The sequence below is a fragment of the Lepidochelys olivacea genome (genome assembly GCF_965140295.1).
Source record: "Lepidochelys olivacea isolate rLepOli2 genome assembly, chromosome: 2".
In the NCBI taxonomy this organism is placed as follows: domain Eukaryota; kingdom Metazoa; phylum Chordata; order Testudines; family Cheloniidae; genus Lepidochelys; species Lepidochelys olivacea.
In genome coordinates, this window is record NC_140412.1 from 178,493,668 (window position 1) to 178,520,626 (window position 26,959).

The 26,959-nt window shown below is 40.7% G+C and overlaps 1 protein-coding gene across 5 annotated transcripts in view; it reads right to left on the reverse strand.

Moving 5' to 3' along the window:
* SUGCT (succinyl-CoA:glutarate-CoA transferase) overlaps positions 1-26,959 on the reverse strand; it is a 485,165-nt gene that overhangs the window by 242,574 nt on the left and 215,632 nt on the right. For all 5 annotated transcript variants that reach the window (XM_084621188.1, XM_084621190.1, XM_084621191.1 and 2 more), the window contains one exon: positions 4,134-4,236. In XM_084621188.1, the coding sequence (XP_084477314.1) occupies positions 4,134-4,236 (103 nt within the window). The remainder of the gene's footprint in view (positions 1-4,133; positions 4,237-26,959) is intronic.

A 26,959-nucleotide genomic window follows, 5' to 3' on the forward strand; every position in this document is an offset into this window, starting at 1 on the left:
TGAGGAAGTGAGCTGTAGCTCACGAAAGCTTATGCTCTAATAAATTGGTTAGTCTCTAAGGTGCCACAAGTCCTCCTTTTCTTTTTGCGAATACAGACTAACACGGCTGCTACTCTGAAACCTGTCATTGTATTTCATACACATGTTCCCAAGGGTATGCTAAATAGGACCGCACTGAGGTCATCCAGTAAATTTTTAAAACTTTTAAAGAATTCTTTTAATGTACTGTATGATCTTGGCCTGATTAAAAGAACATATTTTAAAAGAAGTCTGAATATAAAACGCTGCAAGCAGATAGCCTATACAGTGTCTTTATAGGACCTTCTATAAATACACTTTTCTCTCTTTCTCTCTCCCTCTCATTTCTTAAGGAAAGCAGTTGTCCCTCTAGCAGGTTAAGAATGTTTTCTTAACTACTGTATCAGTGTCCCTAAAAGAGCAAATGCCTGTCTCTCAACCCTTTTAAACTCTGTCTCCCTCCCCCTCAAAAAGACACTGATTAACTTAGCAGTGAGAATGCCTGCAGTATTCATTTTAACACTACAAATGAATAAAAGATTATAATCAGTTGGGAAAAGGTAGACAACATTTCATTCCATTCATGGAAAAAATGTATCACCTGGCAATCCAGCTTAGTCAAAAACTTCATTTTTTTGGCAGCTCAGTTTGAGTATGATTGAAGCTGTTAATGATGTTAACAAAAAGTCCCAGGGTCAGACAAGTTGTTGTTTCAATCTGAGTTTACAAAGGAAATTATATGGCCCCTTTTTGACCCCCATGGTTCCATGGTGGGTGAAAGATTCACACCTATAGTTGATTAAATTGTATCACCCTTTTAGACTTGCTTCCCTTTCCCTTCAGTCTTGCTTCCATTCCTCTTCAGTTTTACCCCATGTGCTTGGTCTTTGGCTGTTAAAGGCCTTGTGGTGCACTGTAAAGCATTCTGCAGCATTGCTTACAGCTGTGCTGGCATAATGCTTTGATGGTTGTTGACGTGCAATACATTGTGAAGCCTCAGTCACCAGTAGTGTGAGCCCACATCTTATGACTGCTGCTTTATATTATGAATGCCAAAAAACTGAAGATGATTAGGAAACAATGGGGATGAAAATTAATGAAATTGTTTCAAGACTTAATGTTGCTGAATATATATATTATATGATATTATATATATTATATATATTTTAGTACTATTTCTAGTAAAAGACAGCCAGGGGAAGAACCTTCATAGCATGTGGATTCCAAAGGTATCCGGGTCAGAGGTAAAGGAAAGTCTATCCACATCCAAAAGCCACTGGTTTGGATATTGCTTTTGGTTCTCTACGAGGCAAAGCTAGTGGAATTTTAAAATGTTAGCTGATTGTGGTAAATCCTTGAGTTTGAAATCCTACTGCCTTTGTCTACGTTTAGGGCTAAGTGGTGTTTAAAAATGTGTTTATTAACGCAAGTTAGCTAACGTCTCCTAAATACAGATTTTCCTAGTCTAGACAGATCTTGAGAGAAGATGAACGAAAAAGAATTCTTCCATTATTTCAGTGATCATGAAGTCCTTATACTGTATATCAATAAAAGTGGGACAAGCTTTACATATCTGATACTCTGACTATGATTATGGTATGGTCTTGTTGGGAAATGTCTTCTATTCCTGTTATAAATGGGATTTGGGAGTGTTGGGGATATTTGGGTTACAGAACCTGAGCGATTGGTGGATTTTCTGTTCTACCCAGTCCCAGTCCACTGTAGTACTTTTTGTTGTACAGGAAGTGAATTGACAAGATGGTCTATGAAAGGGTAAAGTTGTTGTTGAAGAGTGAGAATGTGTATAGCATATTGGTGGTTTATGCAGACACGTGAGTGCTGATGATGAAACCCAAGGACAGTGATTGGATGCACAGGTGAAAAATAGCATCCCAGAATAAAGGGATAGATGCAAATTCATTAACTTTTTCCTGAACTGGCCCTAAACTTCTGAGTCCAAGTCATTTTTGAGATACTGGATTGGGAAGGGCAATGGAGGACCCATCTACAGATGTCTGGAGTACTCGCCACAAAAATATAAAGTGCAATTACAAATGTAAACAAAATATCCAACACAAATGGAAGACTGAGCTTACTGCTCTCTGCACTGGTCCTTTCTCTTAGATTCACCTCTCAGAGAGATAATGATGTAGAAAATATATCTAAACCAGTGATGTGATGCTAATATTTCAACAAGGGATTCTACCACACATTTCTTCCCATAACTATACGATAAACCCTGAGTTCCAGGGAAAAGGGACTATTCACTTGTTTTCCCGTTTGAGCATAAGCATTTTCTCAGAACTATAATCAGGAAGTGAGCCAATGCCACTTACTAAACAAACCCATTAAGCCGCACTTCACTAGAAATGCTTACATTTTGTTCCCAAAAAGTGATGAGAACAGAGAGATAGTGCAATATTGAATTCAGAGAAGTGTGTGGAAGTAACACAATTTTTCAGGAAGTTCTATGAGGGAAGTTGGGAATAAGCATGCTCCTTAACAGAAAAACAATTTGAAAAAACCTGGCAATTGGTGCAATCTGGTCCATTTCAAAGGCAAAGGCATCATTATGTGTCTCATGGTAGAGATGATTTAACAGAATCCAGAGGGACAGCAAACTTTGTCAGAAGCAGGGAAACTACAACAGTCCTCCCTTCAATTTGGTATGCAGTTTTCAGCAGGGGCACTTTAGTGATACTTTCCCCCCTCACCTCCCTTTCAACACATCATCGTTTTAACCTCTAAAAAATCCTCTCTCTCATATCGTCATTGACTTTTTTAAATTTTGTGGCCCATTGAACAAAAAAGTGCAGGATCTCCTTTTCAGTATCACCCTACGTATAACTCCCCAAACCAACTAACCCCTGAGTAAAATAAAGCCTTCTGCAATGTAGTGTACAAAACCCAAGCTTAATCCCTGTGAAAATTATGAAGTGAGAAAGCTGGCCTGGTTATCCTCCACAGGCAAAGTCAGCATTGTGCTACCTCATTTCAAGGAATAACAGTGCATTAATCTACCAAAACTTCCACTCGTATGCAGCAGTAGCTTTATAAATGCAGGCCCTTGGTATACAATAAATGTGTTCCTTTATCACACATTCCTTTTCTGTTCTTTTATTCTGGCGCACAGTCTTGGTATATACTGGTGCACAGCAGACACTACATACAGAACAGATTCATTTATTTCAGTCATCAATTCTATTTTACAATTTTTAGTGATGCATTTTGATTCCTTGAACACTCTCATTCCTTTATCAGATATTTGATTCAGAGGATGTTCACTCTGCATACATTTGCACTCAAGTAGATGTATAGTCTTTATGGAATAGGTTTATTCCAACATCATAAATTCATTTAAATGAGATTCACTGAGTAGCAAAATAGGTGCAAAATATAGCCTCTTAACTTTGTCTGAGACAGCTGGTTGAGCTGGCGAGAGAACAATCAACCCAACAAGCTCCAATGGGAAAATCAGTGCAGTGCCCAGCTTTCATATGTTTATGGGCATAAGAAGGTAAAAACATTTTAACCAAATGTATGGTATCTGTTATGAATAAAGAAACATTTAACTTTGTGAAATACTAAAAACAAAAGACAAATTCCTCTTAGCTCTTGGGAGTTCCTAGCCAAGAAAAGGCTCAAAATATTTCTGCATCATATTTTCATTTAACTGTATTCAAAGTTTGATAATTTTATCAATATACTTTGTAGTTACACCTGCGATAAAGACTAGGATGATTGCTTGTGAGAGTGAAGAATTATTTTCCCGCACTGCAGTATTTGCATAGAAAAATGTTATGGATTCTTGCCCTCCTGTCCTCTGAAGAATCAGATATTGACCACTGAAGAGAGCAAGATACTGTACAAGACTTGATGTACCAATGGCCTGATGCAATATGGAAAAGGCTATATTTCCAAATGTGCAATCCATTTTAGGGTCATCAGTTAATGATTGTTGTAATCATACCATGTTACTAGCCTCATACTCAACACAAATGACTTGAATCACATTTTTATAGGTAGTTGAAAGCTGGTGTGGAGGAAAGCAATTGTTATTTGAATATTTGTAAAACATGTTACTAATGTATCACAAAGGCTCCGTGAGAACTGACCTGAGGATCCGAGAATACTTGCTGCATACTGTTGATTGGACCATATGGAACACCACTACCTTCAAAGAGTTCAAGCCATTTGGTGGTCATTTTTTCTGAAAACCTAGGAACAAACAAGGAGCATGTGGTTTAAACTCTCCGTTTCAGATTCCAAAGAATGCACAGCAACCCCACCCCCCTCACTGACTTCTTCCCAGGCAGTCAATAATACAACAAAAATGTGCTGCATGTGTTCCTTGGAAATGCAAAGACTACGCCTTAGGGCCAAGATCATGGTTAGACTGACTTATAATTCTATCTGATTGTCTGATGCAATCCAGCAATGATGCAAACCAAAATTATCAACATTTCCAAATATGGATCAATGGGTTTCTTGAGTCCTTAATTACAGTAATGTGCTTCACATTTTATTTATTTATTTAACAACAAAAGAATAGACATGATGTGGGTAAGAGTCCAATGTATGAAAGTGTCCTATTTTTGATCATAAAGATCACTGATTTAAAGCAGTACAATGTTTTTCCTCCGTTACATTTGAAACATATGTCAGACTTAACAAAACACAATTGTTGGTCAGATAACAACATCAACTACATATTTATTTGCTGTACGATTATATAATCTGTCCTCAGGACATCCGGTTGAGCATATGTGTGCTCTGCTTATCCTGTGTAATCCAAAATTCCAAGTCTTTTTATACCATTTGTAAAGCTTAGCTCATTTCCTTGAAAGCATTCAATTTTCAGCGAGTCGGAAGTCCTTCTCTCTACCGTATTTCCCTCTTGAGATATTTCCATAAGTGCAATTCTATTTCTTGTCTGCAAGGCAGAATTACCGGTGTCCAGGCAGCACAAATGGTCCTGAAGCAAAGGCAGTAACTAGCAAGTATAAGATGATATTTTCTATTGGTTTCTGGATTTCTGAAGCAGAAATGAACTGCCATGGATTCCACCTCCTAAATGTCCTGAAGATACATAACATGATAGTCTGCCAAGATATTGGACAGGTTTAAAACCACTGAGGGGGGACAATTGGCATACTAGATTCAAACACACAAAGGAACTGACATGTTGTATATTTCCTGTTAAGTTTTCCTGCATAACTGGCATTCTCTATTTCACCATTTCCAAGTTCCTGAAGTCTAATAATCAACAACATTAACAACATTAAATTTTAGTTCAAGAATGCACTTTTCCCAAACATCTCTGGATGTCTAATAAAAACGTTAAAACAAATATTAAACACAAAGGCAACAGAGACAACTATCAGAGTCAAAGAGACCCTATGGATAACTTGTACACACTATTTGTATTTTCATGTATAATCTGTAACTGGCTGCAAAGTATTTTGTGATACTTGGGACTGAAAATGCTAGGGAGATACGCTATGCTGCAATGTTCTGTATTGCATATTGTAAATTATATTGCACTGACTGCCTATCCTAGCTTCACTTACAGTTCTCTTTTCTGTACAGAAGGGGTTTTATCCAATTTTCATGAAGCAAATTTAAATTTAATTTATACTACAGGCAGTGATAATTATCCAACATTAAGATGAAATTCACCCTAGTGCACAAGGCATTTGCATTTCAAAGCATTGAGACAAAAGAGTTCTTCAAGATATTTTGTTCCTATGGGTACTTCATGCCAGGATCTGCATGGGCCCATTCTCATTTAATGGGAGATACTGTCAACAGTGTCCACACCTGCACCCTACACATCATCCTCATTCTCTGGTACAAGGATATATACGGAGGGATGGACCCACCACCACTCCAGTTCCTTCTCAACCATGAAGCCTTCTTGGGAAATCTAGGTTTGTTTTTGGGAAGTTCAGTCAATCTCATGGTTTGATAAATGGGCAGGACCATTGAGCTGTTTGAGACTTGTAGTATTTCCTTTTTTTCACAGGTGTGTAGATGCCAAGGTATTGAGCAAGTCTTTGGGGGGAGTAGAGGGACCCATCCAGGAACCACAGAAGAGTTTCAAGCCCTCAAAGGGAAAGTCCTCCACAGTTGTTTTGTATTTCCCAGGGAAGGCTGGAGGATTGCAGCCAAGATACTCAATGCATGGACTATAGTGGTAGCTACAGAGGGCAAAGCTATGACAGTGATGCTGAGTGAGGCCTGAAGAGAAGCCTTGACAATCTCCTGGCCTTCTGTGATGAGATCCTGAAACTGCTCCCTCTGGTCCTGTGGCAGATGTTGAGAAAACATGAAATAATTTGTAAAGTCATATTTTCCCATTGAGGCATAACAGCTGGCCACCATGAATTGCAGAGCAGCCGAAAAGTAGTTTTTGCTGCCAAGAAAGTCTATGCATTTAAGTTGCCTGTCAGAAGGGACTGATCAAGACCAATACTGTCTAGTTCTTACATTAATTGTACTGATGACCAAAGAGTTAGAGGTAGGATGGGAGAAAGGATACTCTGAACCCTTGGAAAGAATATAGTATTTTTTTATCAGTCTGCTTACAAGTGAGTGGTATGGTCACTGGTGTTTGCCACACCAAAGGGGCTAGGACTAACGGACACTGAAGGGCAAAGCAATTTTCCCCAGGGGGAAAGTATGTAAAATGTTCAGCAAACAATGTTGATCTCCTCCAACAGGACCCATAAGGATTTGAGGTCTGGAAACACCTTGAATCATCCCATAGGATGGTGGGGTGTGTGGGCAGGCATAACAGCCTCATCCGGTGAGGAACAGGATTTGTACAATGGTGGTGTCTCCTCCTCTGCGCCTAGCTCCTGCTGTTCTGGAGGTTCTTCCTGTGGAAGGTGGCCCACTGGCAGCAGCTGTTGTTCTTGACCGGACCTCTTGCATGAGAGCACACTGTATAACTGTTCTCATAGAGGTCCCACGGGTTCCAAAAAGCCTACTGTACTGGGCCATAAGGAACAGGGCAGGACCCCAGGGAGCCCTTTCCAGGGTTGATGGGCCAGTTGTCTGCTGGTGGTCTCTTCCTCAAGACACATCTCAAGGAAGGGAAGCTAGAAGAGAAAGATGGGGGAAACCTGTATGGACACATCTGAGTCAGACGAGGTATCCTCACCTGTGTCCAGTGGCAGAGCAAGAGGCATCAGTACCAGGGGTCACATCACTACTGGAAGCCTGGGAGGGACCAGTAACTGAACAGTTTCCAGTGGTCAAGTCTTTGTAGAAGGATGCAGTAGGATCAGAGGATAAGTCAGCTCCAGAGGGTAAGTTGATACTGGTGGGAAATCCCTCTTGGTACCCCTCAAGAGAGAATTCATGCTCTTCCAGATTTGGAGATCCTCCTGAGACAGGAACCTGGACGGGAGTGGAGAATCTGGATACTGTTGCGAGGTACTGGGGACGGTAAGGAACGGAGGTCCATATGCTCTTTACTGTGATCTGAGAAAGATGATACTGAGGACAATTACTTTAAGACCTTGGACTTGGAGGAATCCTTGTGTTTAAAATGCTCCAGTTCTGGTACTGATGCCGGTGCTGCATGAGGTTACTTGCCAGGAGGCATCTCGGTGTGTTGCATGTTGGGATCTTTTCTGGTGGCACTGTGAACTCAGTTCCAGAGGAGGTAGAAGCCTCAGTGATATCAATACCGGGATGTGAGAACTCCTTGTTTCTGATCAGGAGAGTGACTTTCTTCTTCTCTTGGTCTCTGTTTCTGGAGACCATGGTCTCTTCTTTTAGATGGTTGCAAAGAATCTGAGAGCCCCCATGGTCTTTGCTTAATGAAGTTGGGGCTGGTGCAGTACCAGCGCACTCTGAGCAGTGGAGGCTTGAGAATGAGGGGCCCAGACCCCATGGATCTCAGAGAATGCACCATCAGCAGCAGTTTCAATCTGTCCCCTTTCTGGATCTGCTTCTGAATTCACTTGCACTTAGAGAGGACATGGGTCTCTCCAAGACAGCCAAGGCAGTTGGATTGCCTGTTGCTGAAGGGGAAGAATCTGTGGCAGGTCTGGCAGGGTATGAATTCCAAGGTCTTGGGCATAACCCACCAGGAAAAGCTGGAGATGGAGAGGGCTGAATGGAATGTAGGCCCAAACAAACAAAAAAGGATGGGGGGAGCACAAAGTTGTGCTAAATTCAATAGAAAAATAACAGTAAAATGAAACTATAGCAAAGACATCAAAAATAAAAAAATAAGGAAGAAAAGTCAGCAAGCTGCGTAGCTAGCTAAAGGACACAATGACCCTCTGTCTCAAGCTGCAGGCAGCTGAGAAGGAACTGGAGCAGCAGCAACTCCACCCCTCCCTACATAGCTTTATACCAGAGCACAAGGATGTGTAGACAGCAGACCTGTGGATACGGCTGACAAAATCTCTGTTCAAGTGTGCACAGGTGCACGCACATCCTCACAAGGAGCACCTCTGGGGACAATAACTTAAAGAAGAATGCTAGTGCATAGGCCTTGTGTTGGCCTTCTGCAGAGGAGGAAATTTCACCTTTAGTGAATACGTTTAACAAAATCATAATGGTAGAAATGGAGAAGTAGTAATACAACTACTACTACTAATAATAAACAACAACAGAACTAATTTGTGGTCATGGGATAGAAATATTAAACCCATATCACATGGGCAGCTGAAACCACCTATTCTCAAGTACAACGTTTGATACAACTTTTTTATTCTTTTTTAATCCATTTTAATTATATATTTGATTAATATCAAAGTAACTTCCTGGCAAAGATTTGCTTAGGAACATAGGTGCAGGCATAATGAATCTGACTCTTAATCCATCCAGTTCAGTATCCCCTCTGACAATATCCAGAACCAAATGCTTTAGAGCAAGAAACCCCACAATAGAGAGATGTGGGAAATCTCTCCCCCCTTGATGGTCACATACTGGTCCCTAACAGAAATTGATTTAAGCTCTGATGTATGGGAAGAAGAAGAACTGGGAAGGCAAATGCTGCATTTGGAAGACTCAAAAACATCTGGCAACTCAAAAATATCTCTCTCAAGACAAAACTGAATGTGTACAAAGCAATTGTTATCGCCATCACAACATATAGTAGTGAGACATGGCAACTTACCAAGAAAGATATGCAAAAGCTGTATGCATTTCATCACAAATGTCTGAGACGAATATTGGGAATAAAATACAGAGAAAGGAAGATGAATGAAGAAGTCAGAAAAATTACTGGACAAGGTACTCTCTCACAAATAATCTACAAAAGAAGACACCAGTGGCTGGGACATGTGCTGAGAATGGAAAAACAATGCTTACGAAGTACTGCCCTTGAATGGAAGCCGAAAATGCAAGAAGAAAGAGAGGAAGACTGTGAATAACATGGAAATGAACAGTTCTGAATGATATCAAGCACGGCAACATGTAATGGGAAGATTTGGAGAGAAGGGCAGTTGACAGGCAAGGATGGCAAATGTGGGTAGCCCAATGTGCAGCAAAGCACAGGATGGACTGGTCTAAGGTACGGGTTTTATCTCCCTTCCAATATTCTTTTTTGTTTTAAACTATTCTAAACCTGCATATTCTTTTTTATCCACATAAATGTCCAATCTCTCTTTGAATCTTACTACGTTCTTGGCCTCAAAGACATCCTGTAGCACTGAGTTCTGCAGTCTAATTACACACTGTAGGTATTCACTGAACTTTCCACAATGATGCAGGTCCCTGACCTGAGCTGATAGAGTTAAATTAGAGCTGTGTAAAGTGTATGAGTAGTTCACAATTTCCCCTGTAATGGCATTACTTTGCCTTTATCAGCATTGTTTTGATTTGCCATTGTGCTGCCCATTCACCTAGTTTAAGTGTCTCTGAAGTTCCTCACAGTCCCTCTCTGGTCTTGAGTAACCTAAATAATGCGAGTCATCTGCAAATGTTGCTCCTTCCCTTTCCAGATCATTCATAAATATATTAAACAATACAAGATACAGTATGAAAGCTTGGTGCACCCTCCTGCTAACCTTTTGCAAAAATGAAAACTGATAGTTTAACACTACTCTTTGCTTTCTCTCACCTAACCAATTTCCAATCCATGACAATACATGCCCTGTCTTCTTCTGTCTACTTAGATTTTTTTTAGCAGCCTCTTGGGTGAGGAATCCTGTCAAAGGCTTTTTGAAAGCCTAAGTAAATTATGTCAAGCAGTTCCTCTGTACCCACTACTTTTTTGACACATTCAGATAATTATAATAGATTAGTGAGAATTACGGTTTCTTTACAGAAACTGTGCTAATTAGACCCTATCGTATTGTTGTCTTCAAGGTGTTTTATTATTCTATTTTTAATTACTGTTTCAATCAATTTACTTTGTACAAACGTAAGATTACTGGTCTGCAATCTCACAGATGACACCTAGAGCCTTTTTTAAATATACACAACATTTGCTACTTTCAATCCTCTAGTACAGCAGCTGTTTTTAATGAGTGTCCGTATATTTGCTAGTACTTTAGCCAATTCCCACTTAAGCACCTTTATAAGTCATGGCCTAATGCCTAATTGCACTTTAAATTAGCAGTTTTCCAGCGCTACTACTTCTGACACCTTAATCTCTGCTAGTGCCTCATCTTTATTATCAGGAAAAAGATCCATAGTGCCGATCTTCCTAATATCCTTTGTGGTGAAGATTGATGCAAAGAAATTTAGCTTCTCAGAAATGTCCCTATCTTCTTTAATTACTCCCATTAGCCTTTCGTGATCCAGGGGACCCAATGATTATTTCACAGGCTTCCAGCTTCTGATGCACTTCAGGAATTTCTTGCTAACAAAATGCATATAGATGTGCCCCACAGTAAAACACGGATGGTTATTGAATGAAAAGGATACTCTGAAATTGGAGTCCTTTCAACAAGAGTGTCAATTACTTAAGGCTACATAAACATTATTCTCCCATGGCAAGTCTGATTAATTTTCAAGACAAGTACATTCATCATCACTGGAGTTACACAAGTGATCTTGATTATTCTGTGAAGTAAATGCCTGTCAATTTCAAAACATACTCCCCGGGCTGCAGGTCCTCCAGCAGCAATGGGAGGAGGCCTTTAGAAGTTTTAGTATTTTTCTATGCTTTTTCCTGTCCGGCAACATAGGAGGACTTATTGAAATTTTGTGGAAAACAAAAGGGGCAGTCTTTTAAAAACACATAGCTTAAAAAAAGAAAATCCCATTTTGATCACGTTCTTGATCTTTTTATTTCTTTTTTGTGGGGGCTGGAGGGAAGTCCTAAAAGCATTAAATTCAATCAGTCAGAGATGTACCATCTCTACATTCCATCATCCCTAAAGGAAACATCCATCATTTTCACCTGCAGTTGAAGCTCTTGACCTAAACCTGATGTGGGATATCTTCCTATATCTGTGCTGAAAAGCAGTAAGAGCATATTTTTATTACACACACAGAGGCAAAACTGTTTAAAATAATGGTCTATATTCAGCCTACTGAAGCAAGAATATACAAGCTACTTTGTCCTCAGATTTCAGAGTGGTAGCCATGTTAGTCTGTATCAGCAAAAATAATGGGGAGTCCTTGTGGCACCTTAGAGACTACAAATTTATTTGGGCATAAGCTTTTGTGGGTTAGAACCCACTTCATCAGATGCTTGGAGTGAAAATACAGGAGCAGGTATAAATACGTGAAAGGATGGGGATTTCTTTACCAAGTGTGAGGTCAGTCTAATGAGATAAATCAATTAACAGCAGGATACCAAGTGAGGAAAAATAAGTGGTAAGAGAGTGGTCCATTACAGACAGTTGACAAGACGGTGTGAGTAACAATAGGGAGAAATTAGTATCGGGCAAATTAACTTAATTTCTTAATTTCTTGAATTGAGATGGTTGATGTTGAAAGTGCTGAATACTATACAATTTTGAGATAACAGAAAACTAATGCTTTCTCCATCAGGAGCCCAGGGCTGTGAAATTCTCTCCCCACAAAGGTACTTATGTGGCAATCTTCAGGATTATGTGCAAGATTTTTTTTTCCTTTGCACAGTTTTAAAAAAATACTTTTTCTCTTTGTTGTATGGTTTCGTATTGTTTGTTGGCGTCCCCGACTCTGTATAAACTCCAATTTATTAATATTTGCCAAATTACAGTTTTCATTTTTTGTTTTTTTGCTATTGGTTTTATTATTTGGGCACCCTAACTCTTTGAAAATGGGCACCAAAAAATTAAGCAATTATGATTTAATCTCTGTGGTTTCTAAGAGGAAAAAATGGCACTGATGAAACACAAATTACTCAAAACAATGGTCTTCATCAGTAATTAAAAGAGCCAGCGACACAGTAGACTATAACATTGTACTGAATAGTGCCGCAGTTCTGAAATGTGATTGTGAAGGTGAACCCATCCTTTGCACCTGAGCAGAGCCTCACTGACTTTAAATGGCACTTGGTGTGGATGTCAAGGGTTGCCTACACAACTCGGACCACAGGAATGGTGTCTAATTGTGTATTTAGAGAGAGGTTTTTTTAAAAATGCTTATTCTGCCTTCAGATATGCTCACGCTTCAGCTGAAATCAACAGGAGTCAGCGCCTATTAGTAAGGGTGTGAATGGGGATCAGAGCACAATCTGGCCATTAGGAATTATCTGTAAAGGTATTTTTGATCCATTACTGTCAATCATTTCCCTGTATTTGGACACTTCTGAAAAAAGTGGAATTTTTTTGTTTTATTTTATTATATATTAGGGCTGTGAAGCGATTAAAAAAATTAATCATGATTAATCACACTGTTAAACACAAAAGAATACGATTTATTTAAACATTTTTTGATGTTTTCTACATTTTAAAATATATTGATTTCAATTACAACTCAGAATACAAAATGTACAATGCTCACTTTATATTTATTTTTTATTACAAGCATTTGCACTGTAAAAAAAAAAACAAACGAAATAGTATCAGGGGCTAGCCGTGTTAGTCTGCATCCACAGAAACAACACAAAAAGGAGTACTTGTGGCACCTTAGAGACTAACCAATTTATTTGAGCATAAGCTTTCGTGAGCTACAGCTCACTTCATCGGATGCATACTGTGGAAAGTGTAGAAGATGTTTTTATACACACAAAGCATGAAAAAATACCTCCCCCCACCCCACTGTCCTGCTGGTAATAGCTTATCTAAAGTGACCACTCTCCTTACAATGTGTATGATAATCAAGCTGGGCCATTTCCAGCACAAATCCAGGGTTTAACAAGAACGTCTGAGGAGGGGGGGAGGGGGGAGGAAAAAACAAGGGGAAATAGGTTACTTTGCATAATGACTTAGCCACTCCCAGTCTCTATTCAAGCCTAAGTTAACTGTATCCAATTTGCAAATTAATTCCAATTCAACAGTTTCTCGCTGGAGTCTGGATTTGAAGTTTTTTTGTTGTAATATCGCAACTTTCATGTCTGTAATCGCGTGACCAGAGAGATTGAAGTGTTCTCCGACTGGTTTATGAATGTTATAATTCTTGACATCTGATTTGTGTCCATTTATTCTTTTACGTAGAAACTGTCCAGTTTGACCAATGTACATGGCAGAGGGTCATTGCTGGCACATGATGGCATATATCACATTGGTGGATGTGCAGGTGAATGAGCCTCTGATAGTGTGGCTGATGTTATTAGGCCCTGTGATGGTGTCCCCTGAATAGATATGTGGGCACAGTTGGCAACGGGCTTTGTTGCAAGGATAGGTTCCTGGGTTAGTGGTTCTGTTGTGTGGTATGTGGCTGCTGGTGAGTATTTGCTTCAGGTTGGGGGGCTGTCTGTAGGCAAGGACTGGCCTGTCTCCCAAGATTTGTGAGAGTGTTGGGTCATCCTTCGGGATAGGTTGTAGATCCTTAATAATGCGTTGGAGGGGTTTTAGTTGGGGGCTGAAGGTGACGGCTAGTGGCGTTCTGTTATTTTCTTTGTTAGGCCTGTCCTGTAGTAGGTGACTTCTGGGTACTCTTCTGGCTCTATCAATCTGTTTCTTCACTTCCGCAGGTGGGTATTGTAGTTGTAAGAATGCTTGCTAGAGATCTTGTAGGTGTTTGTCTCTGTCTGAGGGGTTGGAGCAAATGCGGTTGTATCGCAGAGCTTGGCTGTAGACGATGGATCATGTGGTCTGGTCAGGGTGAAAGCTGGAGGCATGTAGGTAGGAATAGCGGTCAGTAGGTTTCCGGTATAGGGTGGTGTTTATGTGACCATTGTTTATTAGCACAGGACAGGCCTAACAAAGAAAATAATAGAACACCCCTCGTCCCTCTCAGATTTTGGAAGACACTTCAGATTCTTAAACCTTGGGTCGAGTGCTGTAGCTATCTTTAGAAATCTCACATTAGTACCTTCTTTGCGTCTTTTCAAAACTGCAGTGAAAGTGTTTTTAAAACGAACAACATGTGCTGGGTTATTATGTGAAACTGCTATAACATAAAATATATGGCAGAATGCAGGTAAAACAGAGAAGGAGACATACAATTCACCACCCCCAAGGAGTTCAGTCCCAAATTATTTAACACATTATTTTTTTAACAGCATGGAAGCATAACCTCTGGAATGGTGGCCGAAGCACGAAGGGGCATAAAATGTGCAGCATATGTCGCATGTAAATACCTTGTAATGCTGGCTACAAAAGTGCAACGCGAACACCTGTTCTCACTTTCAGGTGACATTGTAAATAAGAAGCAGTCAGCTGTACCTCCTGTAAATGTAAACAAACTTGTTTCTCTTAGCAATTGGCTGAACAAGAAGTAGGACTGAGTGGACTTGTAGGCTCTAAAGTTTTACATTGTTTTGTTTTCAGAATGCAGTTATGTAAGAAAAAAATCTACATATGTAAGTTGTACTTTCATGATAAAGAGATTGCACGACAATACTTGTATGAGGTGAATTGAGAAATACTATTTCTTTTGTTTCTCATTTTACAGTGCAAATATTTGTAATAAGAACAATAATATAAAGTGAGCACTGGGCACTTGGATTGTGTTGTAATTGAAATCAATATATTTGAAAATGTAGAAAAACATCCAAAAATATTTAATAAATTTTCAATTGGTATTCTATCGTTTAACAATGTGATTAAAACTGCGATTAATCGCGATTAATTTTTTGAGTTAATCGTGTGAGTTAACTGCAATTAATTGACAGCTCTGTGTAGCAGGGTGCTGGTGCAAAAGCACCTAATTAGCCCCTGCTCAGCCAGCTCCAATCAAGAGAAACAGATTGGGGCTGGTGGAACAGGCCTGATGCCTGGCCTGGGGATTGGCCCCACCTGCGGGCCTGACAAGCCAGCAACTATAAGGGCTGGGAGCCAGTATAAAGGGAGTAGCCAGAAGGAAAGGTCAGGCTCCTGGCTGCCGGCTGACTGCTAGCCAAACAGGGAACTAAACCTGTAAGCCTTGTAAATAGCTCAACACTGGTGGTGGGAGAACTGTGTGTGTAAATAAAGCCATGGGTGCTGCATAACTGGAAGCCTCTCTGAGCATTACTGGGGCAGTCAGCAGACCTTAGAAGGAGGGGATGGCACTTCCGGGGCAGAGGACCTGTCACACCCTATTATATATATTTTCTTTTTACAAGAGACACCATCATATAACATTAGTCTGTGGTAAGGAACCTGGGATGCAGGCTCTTCTGAATCCCAGGTCATAACAACTAAAGGCTCAAGAAACAAAGAAAGAAAGACCTAGACCTCTTATTGCAGAACTTTGCAGGTCTTTACCTCACCAGAGCAGGATCCAGACTGCACTCTCTCTGGTAAGTTTTTTGGAAAAAGCTCCCAGCCCTCTCTGCATTTAATCACACACCAATTACAAAGTTTCTGCAGCCAGGATATTAAAGAAGTGCAGTATTACCTGCAGTGTTTAAAATTAAAGATATTTTAGATTAAAAAAAATCAAAATATCCTAGTAATCTTTATGGTTTAATGGTCTAAATATGCAGAAAAAAAATAATTCCTCAGTGCAAATAACCCAACTCTCACTGCAAAATTTCTTTGATATTTGATCGCCTGTAAGTTAAAAGCTAAAGCCTGATCCAGCAGCTTTCATGCACATGTGTACTCCCACTGAACTCCTGCATTTATGTAACCATAATTATACATTTACAAATTCAATAAATACACTGGAGTAAGAAAACCGTTGCTGCTTGCAACACTGCATCCCAAGTTTATAGCCTGGACAAAAATATTCACAGTTTAGCTGTGCAGTCAATTTCTAAAACTAAAGGTAGCTCAGCCTTATATCGGTACTAACATGCACCATGATTTTTCAATCATTCACTCTGCAAGCCAATGCACAAATATTGCTTGTTTCAATACTGTACAGGAAATGTCTAAAATTCAGACTAAAATTGATCAATCTGGATTATCAAACAAAAAGGATAACTCTCTTCCCCCCCCCCTCCCGTCAACGATGCAGTTTGTTCTTTTAAAACAAAATCTCTGCTTTCCATTTATTTCTACTGAAAGTCAAGAGGCAGCTTTTGACTGGCAAATCTCTAACCATTAAAAAGTCTGGATTTCCATCTCGGTTCTTGGGCAGGCAAGGGTCAGAAGAGCTGCAGAAACACACTCAGCCCCTAGAGGATGCAGGCTGGGGAAAGCTAGGAAATGCTCTGCTGCGCTCCTTTCTCAGTCAGTTAGGAAGCAACATCAATGCTCTGAAGAATATGTCCTCAACCTGGGGGTTGCAAACAGGTGTCTGAAAGTCACGACCACCCTGCATCTCCCATTCATTTCTTAAATGCATGAAAACATTTCCATTCCTATTAGGCTCTGTAAAAGCTTGCTTCTACTGTATCCAAATTTTGGGCCCACGCTAAATTACACTGATAACGCGCCTTTAAATACAAAACATATGTTTTTAACAATGGAGGGCAGAAGCAGAACGACCACCACAACAAGCTGGTTTCAAAGAGAGCCACATGAGCAAATCATAAATCTCCATCACATCTGTGAAAAATGCAGAGAGTACAACCACCCATCAATCATGTGCTTTATGACTACCCAAAAGCATTTGATACCATCCGATACGACCCTCTTTGGAGGACACTGGCAGACATGGGGAATCAAGCAAATTGAAATGGTCCTGGATTATACGAGAAGGGTGGAGAAACAGTGCTTGAAAGAGGGCTTACGGTAGGTTGCAAATGATGAGAGCACACGGTATTGTAGGTGAGCTACTTCAACCAACCTTGTAATTCCAAAAATGTTTTAAATGACCAATCAAGAAAGCCAGAGACAGTAGCATACAGCCTCTCTCTTTCTCCAGAGAAAGGAAGGAGATAGGAACCTGAGGAGATAGATAAGACTGAGAGCAAAGGGCACTTTGTCTTTCTGCTATGCACTGGCATTCACACAGTCATGTTCCAGCTAGTCTGCAAGCTATTTCCACAGAAGTCCAGAGCATAATGTCTACCAATGGTTGCCTGAGAGTTTTGTTAAGACTATCTTTCTTCTTCAATGCACTAAAGCTTTCTAAAAGCATGAACAAAACTACTGGACAGTTTGTTAACGTGGTTTCTAAATATTTTGTTTGTTTTTCATGGCTCCCATGTGCTATTATTTTTACATAAACAGTGCTAATAAATGCTATAATTCCCTGATCACATCTTTATTTAAAGTTGTATCCTCCTAAAGCATGACCCAGGAGAGAACCACAGTTGTTCTGATCCTACTGTTAGAAAGAAAGTGCAGTGTTTATAAACACCTGACACAGAGAAAACAAAGCACTGGAGGGGAAAAGAGGATTAGGAAACCATCCTCTCTACCCAAAACAAGCTTAGAAGCTGAGAAGACTGCACCACTGAGGCAGACACTTGAGTTTTCCAGATAGAGCTTCATGCTGTGTCATTTGGGTGACTGCTGAATGGATACGGTGTTGCATACAGTGTAGGAGTCTCTGACATTTACTATATAAACTATAAACAAATGTAAACCATTATCTCTAAGTGACATAAAATGCTGAATAAAGCCCATCAAAAGAAGGAAATTTCCAGTTACGGCTGAAAACACTTAATACCGGAAAAATAATTTTAGGCAAAACAGAATTTATGAGATGGGTTTCAGCCCCAATTTAGCCTTCTAGCATGCTTTTTTCATATGAATGGCTCAAACCATTAGCATTAGTTAATTGTAGATTTAAAATATAGAATTACTTAAGTGAAAAATGGATTTTTAAAACTCTTCATGGATCTTCTCTAACACTGCTTCCTTCCTATCTCATACACTCTTCTGTTCATCTTACAATGATCTCCTCTCTCTTTCCACAAAATAATCACTTTGGTGCAAGAGCCTTCTCCTCTGCAACTACTGCGATCCAGAATAGTGTTCCTGCATCTCTCTGCTCCATCAACCATGCATCTATTTTCCAATATGATCTGGAATCTTTTCTCCCCTGCCTAAAAATTCATAATTTCTCTCCCACTTCACCATTAATCATCTCTATAATTGCAGTTAACTCAGTAAAGAATTTTGGGACACAGCTTGAAACAACAGATCATTAGTCTGAGTGTACCGTAAATATGTCATTAGACTTTTCAAAATGACTACTAGAGTATCTATTCCAGGGGTCGGCAACCTTTCGGAAGTGGTGTGCCGAGTCTTTATGTATTCACTCTAATTTAAGGTTTCGCGTGCCAGTAATACATTTTAACATTTTTAGAAGGTCTCTTTCTATAAGTCTATAATATATAACTAAACTATTGTTGTATGTAAAGTAAATAAGGTTTTTAAAATGTTTAAGAGGCTTCATTTAAAATTAAATTAAAATGCAGAGCCCCCCGAACTGGTGGCCAGGACCCGGGCAGTGAGAGTGCCACTGAAAATCAGCTCGCATGCCCCCTTTGGCACGCATGCCATAGGTTGCATACCCCGATCTATTCCATAGTCTGTAAGAGTCTCTTGTGTTAGTGCCTAATTAGACCCTTCTCCTCTGAAGCCCTTAATGTCCAGGGGGGCAATGCAGTTGCTCTTGACATATGTGCAGATACAATTTGTGATGACAAGCCCATCTTAAAAGATTTTTTATTGTCTGTGGATTACGGAAATGATAATCAGACAAAGTTTGTCTATGACATAAATGTAAGCACCAATGGCCCATGCTGAAACTTTACAATATTGTCAATGTGAAAACCTCCCAACTTTATACCCAGTAAAACCTTTTGGAACAACTGATTGATTTCCTCCCCATTCTTAACATTCTAGTTCACCTTGCAAATTTACAAAATATGGAAACTACTAATTACTCTCTCATTTTTGCTCTTACCATTCAAAAAACAGCCTAATGGAGATCTCTGGCTATGTGTAGATCAGCCTTGTGACTCAAGAGTATGGTGCCAGGAAGTCTGCAGGCACCTAGTCTGTCTATCTCCCATCCAACACTTTTTGTGTTTGTTTCTTTAAAAGAGGATGGGGAGGTTGGCCTTCTGGTGACTCCAGCAAGGGGCAGTTGCAGTCCCAGGCACACATGGACTCCCTCGCTACTCATATGTGTTAGCACAGGCTAAAAAGAGGCAGTCTTTGGGAGTAGGAACCATTCTTGTTCTTTTTCCAACGGTTTGAAGACATTCACTATTCCTGGAGAAAAGAGGAAGGAGGTAGAACAGGCTGTGGTGGTGGTCATGTTTCTGAACATAGTCCCACAGTAGGGTTACGCTTCAGGTTGCTTCACAACAAGTTAGAGTGACCAGACAGCAAGTGTGAAAAATTGGAATGGGAGTTCAGGGTAATAGGAGCCTATATAAGAAAAAGACCCCAAAATGAGGACTGTCCCTATAAAATCAGGACATCTGGTCATCCCTACAACAAGTACTTAACCCAGGTCTTGAAGGGAATTATTGCAGAAGTGGAACCTGAGCATTGCCGAGGCTATTCTTGACAGAGAGCTATCTCAGTAATGTGTTGGTCCCCACTCCAGTCCAACGTGTACAACAGAAGTCAATGATGAAATAATGTCAGTCCTGGATCAGACTTAGGGTACTACTTCTCTGTTCTTTCTAAGGTCCAGGAGGATCAGAACCAAGGTGGAGGGGATGCAAATGGTTTATCCAAATACATTAGCAAACTCTGATTGGAGCTGGGGTGTATCATCCTGGTTCACATGCCCCACCAGCAGACCTCTAGGCACAGCCAGCAACATAAGCTCAATTGTGTCAGTCTCAAAATAGCAAGGCTGAGGAAGGAAGCTTAGCCCATTGAGAGGCAGCTTAGGGATGGAGACAGCACAAACAGGATTCCAACATGGAAAATGCACTGTCTCCAATAAGGCTGGAAAAGCAAAGGTCAGTTTATTAGAAGTAGGAGAAAGCTACTCAACTGGGTTTCCTATTCCTAGAATAATGCATGCTATGGCAAAAACTTTATGTCTGCCTTTGAAGTAACAACGATTATATCAAGGGAATGGCAAGTGCCCAGACTAACACCCTACTGGCAAGTGTCCCACTTCAAATTTGCACCTAAAATTCCCTCGAAAAGGGAAATGAAAACGATTTGCATCAAGAAAGAGAAACAGCAACACACTTAAAAAAAAATTGGAGCAGCATTCAGAGCTGTGAAACACGCAGCACCTATTCTGTATTCTTAAACACAGATGAAAAAATGGGAATTTAATGAATGCAAAAGCTGATACATTTTCTTTTCTTTTCCATATGTGAATATCAGCTATCATTACAATTTAACAACAGGACATGTTCAAACTACTTCTACTTGAAAGTTAAATGTATATTCACATAATTGCAAGAGCAGGACGTTCTGGGGGGAAATGTAGGCTGACAGACTGCATATCTTATTCCAAAGGTAGCTCTGTAAACAGCTTTATTGATTTTGAATTATGTTCAGTCAGGTGTGCTTTTTTCTATTCTGCCATATACATAATGAGGACATGTGGGAGGATTAATAGTCAAATGTGGCACTAACTAGAATCTTTCTTTTTTTGAGAGGAAACCATGGAGATTTTGATGTGATTGATTTTTTTCCCCTTTGACTGTCAGTTTTGTTGGTGATGCTGACAAATTCTGTTGCCTTTTTTCCCATCTTTGGGAAAAAAATCAAAATTGTCTGGAGGGGTCCATCTATTTATGATGGCACCCACCATCTGAATATCTGTATGGATAATGATGAGGAAAAGGAAGCTGGAACAGATGTCCTACTTCCTGAACATTTGTTTGGTTGGTTACAAAGAATCAGCAGCACCTGTTGTTATCTTTTCAGGACCTGGAGAATAAATTGACTATAGGGTCTGTCAGGGTTCCTTCCCCACTCTGAACTCTAGGGTACAGATGTGGGGACCTGCATGAAAAACCCCCTAAGCTTATTCTTACCAGCTTAGGTTAAAAACTTCCACAAGGTACAAACTTGCCTTGTCCTTTAACAATATGCTGCCACCATCAAGCTTTTTAAACAAAGAACAGGGAAAGAGCCCACTTGGAGATGTCTTTCCCCAAAATATCCCCCCAAGCCCTCACCCCCTTTCCTGGGGAAGGCTTGATAATAATCCTCACCAATTTGTACAGGTGAACACAGACACAAACCTTTGGATCTTAAGAACAATGAAAAAGCAATCAGGTTCTTAAAAGAAGAATTTTAATTAAAGAAAAGGTAAAAGAATCACCTCTGTAAAATCAGGATGGAAAATACTTTACCGATATACAGATTCAAAACACAGAGGATCCCCCTCTGGGCAAAACCTTAAAGTTACAGAAAACAGGAATAAACCTCCCTCTTAACACAGGGAAAATTCACATAAAATAAAAGATAAACTAATCCGCCTTGCCTGGCTTACCTACACTGGTTGCAATATTGGAGACTTGGATTAGGATGGGTTGGAGAAGATGGATTTCTGTCTGGCCTCTCTCAGTCCCAAGAGAGAACAAACACATAAACAGAGAGCACAAACAAAAGCCTTCCCCCCCTCCCAAGATTTGAAAGTATCTTGTTCCCTTATTGGTCCTTTGGGTCAGGTGCCAGCCAGGTTAGCTGAGCTTCTTAACCCTTTACAGGTAACAGGATGTTGCCTCTGGCCAGGAGGAATTTTATAGCACTGTACACAGAAAGGTGGTTACCCTTCCCTTTATATTTATGACAGGGTCCTAGTCAAGAAGAACACAGAGGAATATTCGTTTTCACCTTCCAAGACACTTAGATATCATGGCAATTGGAGCCTTAGGAAACGGGATTAAATAAACTTTGCCAGATCTTCAAAATTCCTCCCACAGGGAGCATCACTTCTGCCTTGCGCAGACTGAGTTTAGGTCCACATATCAGACCTTGTGGCCTCATTTCCCAAAACATAGGCATAGACTGGGACACAGTTGGGGTTAAGAATGATGCGGAAAGGCTGGTGCTATCAAAGAATGGATGTCCATGAACAAATATATTCCTCCCTGATACCAGTATGCTTGGGGTGTTACAGCTTCTAGCCCTTATCTCACTGGTGTCCAGGAAAAATGTTGGGTTCCTTGAGTTTTCTGATTAGGATTATTAGGCTTAGCAGCAGCCAAGTAAGACATCAGACTGCATAATTTCAATAAAGGTTGGGGTCTCGGTGTTGTCTTACATTTCTGCATCAGCCACATGTTCTTTTCTCTCCCATTTGCTTTCAATAATTAACCATATATGCTAAGTTTCAGCCATGAATGATATTCCTAAGGCCAATTTATGAACACCAACAATATGGGCTTAGAATAAAATAGTACCAGATCCTGAACAATAGCAGTATGGCTTCATAATAGCTAGCTTATGGACACGCAGGTTCCTTTAAGATGCTTCACATGATAATTGTTATAAAAACTGTGTATGTTTTATTCAACAACATCATAAACAGTCACGTAAAACATGCAGAAATTGTTAGTGTTTCCTTCTACTCTAAGGCAGCAGTATTTGGTGCACTGTCTTTTATCAAAATGTTCCAGAATTAGGTTCTTTTGAAAATGCTTAACATTGAAAACACAGGAGCTAGAAACATGCCCCCCTTTCCAAGCCTCTTTCTCCCTACTACTCAAGCCAAGAAAGAAGACTGCAACCCAAAGATAACTTTTCTGTGTATAGAAAAGAGAGGGTGGGGCTTAAGAGAAAATAAATGTAATTTATATTTGCAAACAGTACAGAAAGAAGCCATTTTGAAGTTTTGCAGCATACGTAACTCAAGAGTCACGGAAAAATTAGTCATACTTTTGTTGTTATTGTTGTTTTAAGGGCTTGTCACATGGGATTTAGTCCACACTACCTTGAGGTAGTTTGGTGTGAAAACTCCTGCATACACACTATGCAATTCCTCAGAGTGAACTAACTGCGCATTTACCGCAAACTCTGGAGTATCTGTCAAAGTGTATTAAGTTCAATGTGAATTGAGTTAGTATGGTCTACCATTCTGTGTGCATGCAATGTAGCTGCACACTACTTTGACAGTCCTCCAACTGCTATCCCACACAGCTTTTTGGGCATCTGTAACTGACCTGTCTGTTCACTTGTGTACCCTTCTCTGCTCTGTGGCCAAGTTGACCAGATGGCCCTCACCTACATGAAAGTTGGTGTGGTGTTACGACCGGCTCATTTGCACCCAGATTCCAATATATAGGCATTACAGTGATATTACTCCGGCAGCCTTTACAACATGCCTCAAGCAGCACTTGAAGTTGTGCCAAGAGCCTAGATCTCATTGCCATCCGGGGAGAAGTGTCAGAGCAGCAAGCTTTTGGGGCCAGCTACAGCAATAAAGATTGTTTGTGAACACTGCTAGTCAGATGTCTGAGAGGGGTCACAACTGGGACATCAACCAGTGCTGGATAAAGAGTAAACAGGTCAGGAGGACTTACATTAAAACCATGTGTCATAAATATAAAGGGAAGGCTAACCACCTTTAAATCCCTCCTAGTCAGGGGAAAAAACCCTTTCACCTGTAAAGGGTTAAGAAGCTAAAGATAACCTCACTGGCACCTGACCAAAATGACCAATGAGGAGACAAGATACTTTCAAAGCTGGAGGGGGGATAGGGGGGAACAAAGGGTTCTGTCTGTCTGAGTGTTGCCTTTGCCGGGACCAGAGCAGGAATGCAGGTCAGAACTCCTGTGAAGGGTTAATAAGTAATCTAGCTAGATATGCGTTTGATTCTGTTTTGTTTAAATGGCTGATAAAATAAGCTGTGCTGAACGGAATGTATATTCCTGTTTTTGTGTCTTTTTGTAACTTAAGGTTTTGCCTAGAGGGATTCTCTAGGTTTTGAATCTGATTATCCTGTAAGGTATTTACCATCCTGATTTTACAGAGGTGATTCTTTTACTTTTTCTTCAATTAAAATTCTTCTTTTAAGAACCTGATTGCTTTTTCATTGTTCTTAAGATCCAAGGGTTTGGGTCTGTGTTCACCTATGCAAATTGGTGAGGATTTTTTATCAAGCCTTCCCCAGGAAAGGGGGTGTAGGGTTTGGGAGGATTTGGGGGGGAAAGACATTTCCAAGCAGGCTCTTTCCCTATTATATATTTGTTAGACGCTTGGTGGTGGCAGCAATAAAGTCCAGGGCCAAAAGGTAAAATAGTTTGTACCTTGTGGAAGTTTTAACCTAAGCTAGTAAAAATAAACTTAGGGGGGGTTTCATGCAGGTCCCCACATCTGTACCCTAGAGTTCAGAGTGGGGAAGGAACCTTGACACCATGGATGCCAGGAAACAGTCTGACTGTGGAAATATAACCTATCCATTTTTTGAGGAGATGGTCAGGATTTTATGCAATTACACTACTGCTGAAACTTCCAGGGGAAGCAGAGAGGATTACTATCCAGCTCGCCCCCAGGTCTCGCCTGCTAACTCCTCCAACCCATATAAGCACCTCCAAGGTACGACCTTAACTGCAAAGCCAAACCAGGAAAAACAAGTCTCAATCCTTCACAATCTCCAAGGTACAAGTGCAAAACCAAACAGCATGTACTGCACACTCAAAACCCCCAATGTATCCCTCCTCGTGTACACACCACTTACCATCTCTGAGGTCCCCCCCAAGACTGCAAAGAATCTCAGGGAGAGGAAAGCAGAAATCATGTTAAAAAAGCACTATAATAACCCCTCTGGAACCTGAACAACCACCAGTTTTTTTTCTCTGTACTCCCCCAGGCATGGCACCTGCAGCAGTCCAGACACTCAAGGACAGGGCCTTCAGCAACAGCTGAGCAACTGGCTAACTGAGGGAGAAGAAACAGGGAACTTGTATGAAATATTCACAGATCTCATTGCAGACTCCCCAAAAAACTGAAAACAATGGAGAGCTGACGGTTGTATTTGAGGTTGGAAAGGAATAAAAGACAGGGAGCTATCCAGACAGAGCGATAAAGTGGCCAAATACAGCATGGCAATGTCCAGAGATAGCGTTGCCATGGCAAAAGATACACTGTAGAGAAAGACAAGGACATGCAAAGTCAACTCTTGTAGGTGACACAGGAGTAGAATACTCATCTGTAGTGCATGCTGCTAGCAGGCATACAGAAAATCCAGTGCCCTCAACCAGGACGCAGCCATGTTCTGCAGCCCATGGACAATACAGGGTAATGGGACATCAGCATATGTTCCCTGCTGCATTTCTGCAACCATGCTCCCAGATGTCATTGCCCTCCCCAGCCCAAACTCAGGGCAACAAGAACAACTTCAGCTGGGAGCCTAGATTTTTCAAGCCATCTAACAACGCTAACAAGTTTGAGCCCCAACACTCTACACCAGAATGCAGATGTAAGTTGTATACTCAACTGTGAATCGGAGCCCCCGCCCTGTCCCTGTATGGTTGTGTGCTGCCCTCCACTGCATTGGGTCACTTTAAAGCTACATTTCATTGCTGGTTTAATCAAAGGTTTATTTCTGGCTGCTACAGAACAGATGGAATTTTTAAATGTTTTTAATATTAAACAACATTCATGAGGAATCTGCAATGCATAGTACACAGAAAAATGGTAAATTTTGCCTACTTATATATAATAAAGAGTGCCACAATGGGCCATTTCTACCACCCATCAAAGAAACTGCAATGCCCACAATCCAACCCCCCGCCTCCCACCACCACCCCCTCAGGATAACAGCTGGACATGTAGCTGCACATTTTCAGGCCTGAGACACAAAGTAAGAGCAAGAGGCATCTCTAACAACAATGTCCTGGCTGTTTCCATTTTCTAATGGACATCTTGGTGGCTGCTCAAACCACTAAGCAATTCTCCCTTACTCTCATAAATATTGTGCAAAGTACAACACACTGCTATGATCTTAGGCAAGTTTTTTTTTCTGCAGCTTCCAGCCTGGCCAAAGGCACAAGTCACTATCATTCTGCAATGACTGAGGCGATAGCTAAACCGTTCCTTCATGCCTTTTTGTCCCAGTGCCCTGTGAATGGGGTAAGCTGGGTCTCCCAGGATAATCAGAGCAATCTCCACACTATTAACATACATAATAATCGTGTGGGCAAAGACTCCTTTATTCATGATGGTAAACAGAGCTGAGTTCCACAATCGCATCCTAGCATCATGGCCTCTTCCAGACCACGCTGCATTTACGTTTGTGAACCTGCCATGCTGGTAAGCCAGGCCATGGAGTATCATGGAGAAATACTCCTTTCTCTTTATAAACTCTGAGCCCTGGTGCGAGATGTAAATGATAGGTACATGGGTCCCATCAAGTAACCCAACATAGTTTGAGAACCCTTTTTCACCATCTCCTGAGCTCTACCAAGCTTTATAACCCAGTGCAACAGTACCTTATGCACGGCATCATACATGTGCATAACAGTGGCCCCAACAGTTGATCTGTCCCTGCTGAACTGGCTAGCTACAGACCAGTAACATTTGAAGGTGGCTTGCTTCTAGATGGCAATGGTGACCTGCTTCTCCAAGGGTACAGGACACCACCTCTTGGCATGTTGTCACTGCAGCTTCAGGGCTAG